This window comes from Gorilla gorilla, chromosome 1 (assembly GCF_029281585.2).
Source record: "Gorilla gorilla gorilla isolate KB3781 chromosome 1, NHGRI_mGorGor1-v2.1_pri, whole genome shotgun sequence".
NCBI lineage: Eukaryota > Metazoa > Chordata > Mammalia > Primates > Hominidae > Gorilla > Gorilla gorilla.
In genome coordinates, this window is record NC_073224.2 from 128,229,697 (window position 1) to 128,239,299 (window position 9,603).

At 45.1% G+C, this 9,603-nt stretch overlaps 1 protein-coding gene across 1 annotated transcript; it reads left to right on the forward strand.

Annotated features, from left to right (window-relative positions):
* The first annotated feature begins 4,752 nt into the window (after positions 1-4,752).
* KCNA3 (potassium voltage-gated channel subfamily A member 3) lies at positions 4,753-9,584 on the forward strand. Its single transcript, XM_063696135.1, has one exon. The coding sequence runs from the start codon at positions 4,924-4,926 to the stop codon at positions 6,649-6,651; it is 1,728 nt and encodes a 575-aa protein (XP_063552205.1). The 5' UTR covers positions 4,753-4,923; the 3' UTR covers positions 6,652-9,584.
* Positions 9,585-9,603: the final 19 nt, after the last annotated feature.

Genomic DNA, 9,603 nt, shown 5'->3' on the forward strand with positions numbered 1-9,603 from the left:
GAAACAGCCAGGCATCCAGCTTGGCTAGAATAGACAAAATAGTCACAAGTAACATTTCTAGTACTCTTGTCATGTATTGTTAATAAATAGCATTGTAAAAATTTTCATGGATTTATATCCTATCTTTTCAACAGCATGTAAGCCCAATGAGGGCATGATCTATGTTTAAACTTCATATCCCCACAGTATCTAGAACAATGCTGTGCACATACTAGGTGCTCTTTTTTTATTATTATTATACTTTAAGTTCTAGGATACATGTGCAGAACATGCAGGTTACATAGGTATACATGTGCCATGGTGGTTTGCTGTACCCATCAACCCATCATCTACATTACATATTTCTGCTAATGCTATCCCTTCCCTAGTCCCCCACCCCCTGACAGGCCCCAGTGTATGATGTTCCCCTCCTTGTGCCCATGTGTTCTCGTTGTTCAACTCCTACTTATGAGTGAGAACATGTGGTGTTTGGTTTTCTGTCCCTGTGTTAGTTTGCTGAGAATGATGGTTTCCAGCATCATCCATGTCCCTGCAAAGGGCATGAACTCATCCTTTTTTATGGCTGCATAGTGTTCCATGGTGTATATGTGCCACATTTTCTTTATCCAGTCTGTCATTGATGGGCATTTGGGTTGGTTCCAAATCTTTGCTATCGTAAATAGTGCTGCAATAAACATACATGTGCATGTGTCTTTGTAGTAGAATGATTTATAATCCATTGGGTATATACCCTGTAATGGTATTGCTGGGTCAAATGGTATTCCTGGTTCTAGATCCTTGAGGAATCACCACACTGTCGTCCACAATGGCTGAACTAATTTGCATTCCATGCTCATGGATAGGAAGAATCAATATCGTGAAAATGGCCATACTGCCCAAAGTAATTTATAGATTCAATGCTATCCCCATCAAGCTACCCCTGACTTTCTTCACAGAATTATAAAAAACTACTTTAAATTTCATATGGAACCAAAAAAGAGCCCATATAGCCAAGACAATCCTAAGCAAAAGAACAAAGCTGGAGGCATCACACTACCTGACCTCAAACTATACTACAAGGCTACAGTAACCAAAAGAGCATGGTACTGGTACCAAAATAGATACATAGACCAATGGAACAGAACAGAACAGAGGCCTCAGAAATAACACCACACATCTACAACCATCTGATCTTTGACAAACCTTACAAAAACAAGCAATAAGGAAAGACTCCCCTATTTAATAAATGGGAAAACTGGCTAGCCATATGCAGAAAACTGAAACTGGACCCCTTCCTTATACAGTATACAAAAATTAACTCAAGATGGATTAAAGACTTAAACATAAAACCTAAAACCATAAAAACCCTAGAAGAAAACCTAGGCAATACCATTTAGGACATAGGCATGGGCAAAGACTGCATGAGTAAAAGCAATGGGAACAAAAGCCAAAATTGACAAATGGGGCCTAATTAAACTAAAGAGCTTCTGCACAGCAAAAGAAACTATCATCAGAGTGAACAGACAACCTACGGAATGGAAGAAAATTTTTGCCATCTGTCCATCTGACAAAGGGTTAATATCCAGAATCTACAAGGAACTTAAACAAATTTACAAGAAAAAAACAATCCTATCAAAAAGCGGGTGAAGGATATGAACAGACACTTCTCAAAAGAAGACATTTATGCAGCCAACAAACATGAAAAAAAGCTCATCATCACTGGTCATTAGAGAAATGCAAATCAAAACCACAATGAGATACCATCTCACGCCAGTTAGAATGGTGATCATTAAAAAGTCAGAAAACAACAGATGCTGGAGAGGATGTGGAGAAATAGGAATGCTTTTACACTGTTACTAGGTGCTATTTCTCCATTCATTTATCTGTAATTGTGGATCAGGATCTCTAGCCCTGCCTTGTCCCACTCTCAAACACTTCTGAGCTAATCCTAAATGCTGCTTACCATCTGGCAAACAACTGGTGAACTATTTCTAGGATTGATGTGGTCAGTAGGAAACACAAACTATGCCTAGAGCAACACAGAAAGGCCAAACACCAAGATTTATTTACCCTTGCTGTTTGCAAACCTGACGGTTTTAGTCAGACTCTAGTATTGCAGACTGAAATATGAGGAAATCCTGCACATGCTCAGAGAAGCTGTTGGCTTTGCCACAGTTCTACGCCTAAACGTTATAATAATATTATTATTATCCCACAGGGGTGTTATGAGGATTAATGAGACATTTTCAAATCACTTTGAGCTACTCTGTTGGGGGTACTAAATAAATGCTATGTTTTCCTCTTGAAATGCCATTTTTGGCATTGATTTGTTGTGATGGGTTCGGCTGTCCAACAGGGCTAGAATGAGCCCACCAACTCATTTTCTACAGACAACAGACGAGCCGTCAGAAGGAGTGGTTTTCAGTTAAGATAAATATGAATTGAAGTGAACTAGTCGGCAATCAGAAGCAAATAGGCTGCTGTTAGAAATCTAGTATATTAAGTACTCACAGTGATCAACATAAGCGTTGCACAGTGTGATACAGTAAAGCAAACACTGGATTTGGAAATGGTCCAAGATTTTAGGCCCAGCTCTGCTGCTAACTAGCTATGTGAGCTTAAGCAAATTGCTAAACTTCTCTGGGCCCCAGATACAAAGTAAGGACTTTATATGTGTCCTAAGAAGCACATAATCAAAGTCTTCCAGACAAGGCAAATACATGAAACGGAATGGAAATAGTCACTTATGAAGGAAAGATATTTCACAGCTGGGAGAAGCTTGTGACCATTTGTCACAGGACTATCCTCTGCTCTGGTCTTCCTTGCCATTGATTAATATTAATTTCAGTACTAATTCCTGCAAAAGAAGGAATAAATCACTTTCTAAGTCAGACATAGAAGTACATGAAACATCTGGTCTTTAAAAATAGGGTCTTTGCCTTTCCATGAGCTATCATTGCAGCAAGCAGTCTGTCTCATTCTAAGATTTAAATATATGAATGATTGATTATACTGCTACTCTAATCACCAGCTCAAAATATATATGCAAAATAATGAGGTGGCTGTCACATTCCAGTGTTCTGGAGTTTCGTAAGAGAAAGAGTTTTACGTGGTTGCCCAGTTTTGCCATCTCACAACATAAGTGACTGCCTGCATTGTCTGGCACTGACCAGGAGGTGAAAAGGAAGATGAAGGGACAATAAAAGGACATGGGTGCCTGTTGTGCCCAGGAGAGCCGGAGGTGGAAATCCTATGGAATAAATGAGCAGTGTTTTCTATGGTGAGCTCAGTTTTTCCTCACTCCTCATCTTAGGAATCACAGCAGCATCTTGGGCTCAAAAAGAAGAAATGTTGAAACTCCAGAGCAGATAGCAACGCAAAGAGACACTCCTTGGGGAATTCAATTTGACAAATATGTACCAAGTCTCCACCATTGACAAGGCACTTTGGTAGTTGCTAGAAATATAAATTGGCTAGGACCTACTCTGTGCCCTAGAGAACCCCATGGTTGGGAGTGGTGGTGGGGAAGTATTGACCACAAATCACTTACTTAAAATTGAATTGTCAGCTAACTTTGGGTGGGTGAGGAGCTGTCTAGACAATAGTTCCTCTTCTGTAAATGATTTGAATGATACAATAAAAAACAGACTTTTTAAAGCCTAGGGTTGAGTTATATTAGATTGCTAAAATTTCTGGAAACAAATTGTGTTCAAAGTAACCACAATAATTTGGAAAAATAAGTTTAAAGAAGATACATGTAAGTTATCTCTGGGCCCAGATCAAGCAAGAGGTACAAGTTGCAGAATGAATGTCCTTCCAGTTTAACAACTAGAGCGCTGCAAATTCCCTACCACAAGGGCAGTGCCAAAATAATAAGTAAAAAGTCTAGGTACAGGTCCTGCTCTCATCCCTTCCACGACAGGCTTCAGTCATAAAGTTGGACTTTCTAACCACACAACTTAGACTTCGTGAATTTCCTTTCCCATTTTTCCTCTTATTTCCCCGCCAACAGGAAATCTGTGTAGTGGATAAAGACCAGGCTGTCACTGCTAATCCCAATCAGAAACTTGGTCCTTGATTCTTCCCAGTGGCCGAAATCTCCGCTGCGAAAACGGGTGTGAACTATTCACTAAAGCAGCAGGGCCCGAACGCCTTTAACAATCCATTTCCTTCGGACTCAGTTTGCGAAGCCCATCAGCACCCATTACTCCCTTTGGCTTCGCATCCTAGCAGAAGCTAAATTGTTTAAACCCCCACTCCTCCCCAGGGTTTGGCGGTCCTCGACCCTCAAGGGAACCTGGGATGCCGGCGCCAGGCTTGCCTCTGGCCCAGGGCGCCCGCCTGGCCTGCACTCCTTCCCTGGACACTGGGCCCGCCTGCCCTCCCCGGGCTATACCTAGGGGTGTGGAGGCCAGGGGGCCGGTGCCCGCGGGGCCGCGGCGGGAGGGGCCGAAAACCCTGGCGACTGGGACGCGGCCATGCGGACCGGGGGCGAGGGGCGCTGACCAGAAGCGGGCGGAGCCTAGGGGCCCGGGCCGGCAGCCTGACTCCCCGTGGGCCGGCTCTGCTGGGTGGGCATTCCCGCGGGGCGCCGAGGTACAACATGAGGGCTCTTTCGCTGACACCGAGGGGCCTTGAGGGCTGCAAGAAATGCAGGCCCGGCGGCTGCCCCCGGGAGCGGGACGCGCGCCCGCGCGGTGGGCGGGAATCCTAAGGGGACGCGGAGGCGGGCGCGCGCCCCGCAGGGGAGGGGGCGGAGAGCGCGAGAAGGAGGGAGGAGGCGTCTCCGTGCGGGAGCCCGGCTGACCGCGCCAGACCCAGACAGAGCATCGCGGCTTTGGCTGCAACAGGCGGCGGGCTCGGTTCGGGGGCGGAGGCGGCGAAAGGGCGGGGAGCGCGAGGAGGAGCGACCTGGCCCCACCGCTGCCGCCTCTTCCCCGCCGCATGGACGAGCACCTCAGCCTTCTGCGCTCGCCGCCGCCGCCCTCAGCCCGCCACCGCGCCCACCCTCCCCAGCGCCCAGCGAGCAGCGGCGGTGCCCACACGCTGGTGAACCCCGGCTACGCGGAGCCCGCCGCAGGCCGCGAGCTGCCGCCCAACATGACCGTGGTGCCCGGGGACCACATGCTGGAGCCGGAGGTGGCCGATGGTGGAGGGGCCCCGCCTCAAGGCGGCTGTGGCGGCGGCGGCTGCGACCGCTACGAGCCGCTGCCGCCCTCACTGCCGGCCGCGGGCGAGCAGGACTGCTGCGGGGAGCGCGTGGTCATCAACATCTCCGGGCTGCGCTTCGAGACGCAGCTGAAGACCCTTTGCCAGTTCCCCGAGACGCTGCTGGGCGACCCCAAGCGGCGCATGAGGTACTTCGACCCGCTCCGCAACGAGTACTTCTTCGACCGCAACCGGCCCAGCTTCGACGCCATCCTCTACTACTATCAGTCCGGGGGCCGCATCCGCCGGCCGGTCAACGTGCCCATCGACATTTTCTCCGAGGAGATCCGCTTCTACCAGCTGGGCGAGGAGGCCATGGAGAAGTTCCGCGAGGACGAGGGCTTCCTGCGGGAGGAGGAGCGGCCCTTGCCCCGCCGCGACTTCCAGCGCCAGGTGTGGCTGCTCTTCGAGTACCCCGAGAGCTCCGGGCCGGCCCGGGGCATCGCCATCGTGTCCGTGCTGGTCATCCTCATCTCCATTGTCATCTTCTGCCTGGAGACGCTGCCGGAGTTCCGCGACGAGAAGGACTACCCCGCCTCGACGTCGCAGGACTCATTCGAAGCAGCCGGCAACAGCACGTCGGGGGCCCGCGCAGGAGCCTCCAGCTTCTCCGATCCCTTTTTCGTGGTGGAGACGCTGTGCATCATCTGGTTCTCCTTCGAACTGCTGGTGCGGTTCTTCGCTTGTCCTAGCAAAGCCACCTTCTCGCGAAACATCATGAACCTGATCGACATTGTGGCCATCATCCCTTATTTTATCACTCTGGGTACCGAGCTGGCCGAACGACAGGGCAATGGACAGCAGGCCATGTCTCTGGCCATCCTGAGGGTCATCCGCCTGGTAAGGGTCTTCCGCATCTTCAAGCTGTCGCGCCACTCCAAGGGGCTGCAGATCCTCGGGCAAACGCTGAAGGCGTCCATGCGGGAGCTGGGATTGCTCATCTTCTTCCTCTTTATTGGGGTCATCCTTTTCTCCAGCGCGGTCTACTTTGCCGAGGCAGACGACCCCACTTCAGGTTTCAGCAGCATCCCGGATGCCTTCTGGTGGGCAGTGGTAACCATGACAACAGTGGGTTACGGCGATATGCACCCAGTGACCATAGGGGGCAAGATTGTGGGATCTCTCTGTGCCATCGCCGGTGTCTTGACCATCGCATTGCCAGTTCCCGTGATTGTTTCCAACTTCAATTACTTCTACCACCGGGAGACAGAAGGGGAAGAGCAAGCCCAGTACATGCACGTGGGAAGTTGCCAGCACCTCTCCTCTTCAGCCGAGGAGCTCCGAAAAGCAAGGAGTAACTCGACTCTGAGTAAGTCGGAGTATATGGTGATCGAAGAGGGGGGTATGAACCATAGCGCTTTCCCCCAGACGCCTTTCAAAACGGGCAATTCCACTGCCACCTGCACCACGAACAATAATCCCAACTCTTGTGTCAACATCAAAAAGATATTCACCGATGTTTAATATGTGATACAAGTGACATGCTGTGCTCAGTATTGTGTGGAACGTGCCCCCTTGGTCTGCCTATGCCCTTGTTTTATACATTTCCAGACCATTCATCAAGGAAAGGACCTGAAGAAGTGGAAAGCACACTTCATTCTCCCTCTCCCTGCTGCTTCATACTGAAACAGGTGCCTGTTTTGCAAGTGGGCTGCATTCTCTCAGCTCTCCTTTTCCCTCTTACCCTCTCTCTCTTAACATTGTAAACAACAGACTTACATTAAACTTCATTTCTAGTACACGCCCTATTTAAAAAAGAGCAGTACATCCTGGGAGGAAATGAAACTAAAGAACAGTTAGAGTAACTGTTTAACCTCAGAATTTTAAAGGCAGTTGTTTCTTTCCTAAGCACATCAATTCGTAGTAAATGATGCTTCAGTTTGATGGACCTTTCAACGTTATTTATTGAATATGTATTTCGGTTGCCTACCCTGTAGATATGTGGATGAAGAGTCTAACTAGAATAATGACTTGTAAACCCACCATGAGTTATTTGGTTTTTGACTTAAATTCCTATTTGAATCCCCTTTCCCGGAATTTTAAGTGTCTCTACAACTTTGAATAAAGGGAAATGCCCAAGATGTCCTGATCTGACTAATTAGTTTAATTCTTTCGGGCTTGCTAAGCATTTCTAAAGCATTAGACTAACAGACTCCTGTGAAGTTCTGTGCATATGTCCCAGCCCCAACAACTATCAAAGTCTAGAAACAGATGTTTTCAGTGTTGCTGAGAGAAACAAAAAATTTCCTAATGCATCTGAGAGATAAGCTTCGGCAGTATCACAAGAAGATTAAAGTGGCAGACACCCCTTCCAGCGGAAGTTACTAATTCGGACCTGACTGATGCAGTTTCCATAGCAACCCATGTTTCCTGGGAAACCCGAAAAAGGTTGTCATGGCATCTCTTGCTCTCTAGCCCCACCTCCCAGCCCCTGCCGTTTCCACAGTAACCTTTCCAGATGGTTCCTACTTAAATGATTTCATAAGGAAAACCACTGTTTGAATAAGCCGCACAAAAAATAAAGTTAAGTCTGAGACTCTAAGGAGGTGAAATGAATCCCAAATGCATTTTTTAACTATGAAAATCATTATGTCATTCCATAATGACTGAATCAAGGAGGAAAATATGGTGTTTGGAATGTTAGATATTAACCACAATAAGGCATGATCTGGATTAAATGCCATTTATTAGGCAATAATTTTTAAAGATGCTTCTCTACAGTTTTCTTTCTCCAAGAACTTTCAAGCCAACAAATGAAATTTAAAAGCAAATGTAAAAGTGTTCTGTACATAAGCAAATGAGAGATTCGATCAGTGTGCCTGAAACCTTACTACAAGGGACCTTCAGGCTTTCTCTTTAAAAAAAAAAATACAGATCCCACAACAGCTCTGTCATCATCACAGCACTTGACAAGCTAAATAAACTTCAAATAAATAAAGGATGCACGTTTAAAACTGAGTGAATTGCAGACAATCAATTAAAAGGAGGGACAGGAAGTAACCAGATCTTGGGAGAACACCTGCAAGTTTCAGCCATATGCCAAGGGTTGCCAGAAGACAGACAGAATCAGGTGAGCACTCTGTGATCTACTGGGAGCAGTCCCTTTTGTTATCCAGAGCCAGGGAACTGTCATTCATATATAGACTGATGGTATTTGCCAAACCAACAGTTTTATCTTAGTTACATGCTTGGTGTCTTTTTAAAAATAATTTACACCTTTCTCATTTGATTTCCATGTTGCTAACTGTCGTTTAGTTTCCATTGTTTATTACAAAAGGATGAAAAAACAGTCATTGCTCTTCAGAATAACCTTCACCCAAGCCAAACTGAAAATTATTCCATTCCTTTTACTAACCCACTTGACCTCCAAGCAACCTGTTTCCCTTTAAAAAGGATAAATGGCAGAATCTACTGCTGTTAGATTATTGGTCCAATTTTAATTTACATAATTATTTAATAGTATGCAGTGGTACAGTTCTTTGAAACAAAAAATGGTTAAAAATAAGAGTAACATTTTATTTAAACATAATCATTCTGTTTCATATACATTATATAAATTATACATTATCTACAGTTGTTTTTTGGTTTTAATAGCATATAACTATTCTATCCTTCCAGACTAAATGAGAGTAACCCTATTTTTAAAGCCCATAAAGTATTTTCAGTTAGGAGTACATTTATAATGCATGCATTGAAGAGAGTGGAAAATAGTGATTGAGACTATAAGAGAGAGCTGAGGAAGGAAAAGACCAAACAAATAGAGGCAAGAAATCTAAATATACCTGGTCATAGATTTGTTGTTTGTTTTTATCATATATTTGTTTTTATCTATGTATATCTAAGTAGGACTTCATTATCTAGTTTTCTTTGCTTTTTGTTTGAGTTAACCTTTGACATTGATCTACCTCTTGACCAAACTTTTGGTACCCTTAATGACCAGAAATTATTTTTATGACACATTTTGATAATATGTTAGATACATTGTAACAATTACATTAAAATAATTTTTGTATCTGTTCTTAACATAGAGATGGACGAAGTGCAATGACAATTTTATTCACATTTATTCAGGAGATGTAGAAACCTTGATTAGTTCTATAAGTAAATTATGGTTGTGCCATAATTCTTATGGTTATTAAATGGCAGTAATTTAAAGGGGGCCTTTGTTCTTTAATCCAGAGAAATATCCTGGCTTTTGACTCATAACTTTGAGGTAATATGATTGTTTATAGTCACCACATTGTAAGTTCCCTAAAGGATATAAGCTCTGTGTCTTGAAGGTTTTGGGTACTAGTGCCTAGCACAGAATGTGGCACCTTTTATATTTGTTCAGTGAATGGCTGTTATCTTACATAAATGTTATTTCCAGGCTTTTAATAAAGTGGTTAAAAGCATAAGCTCTGCAGTCATATTTCC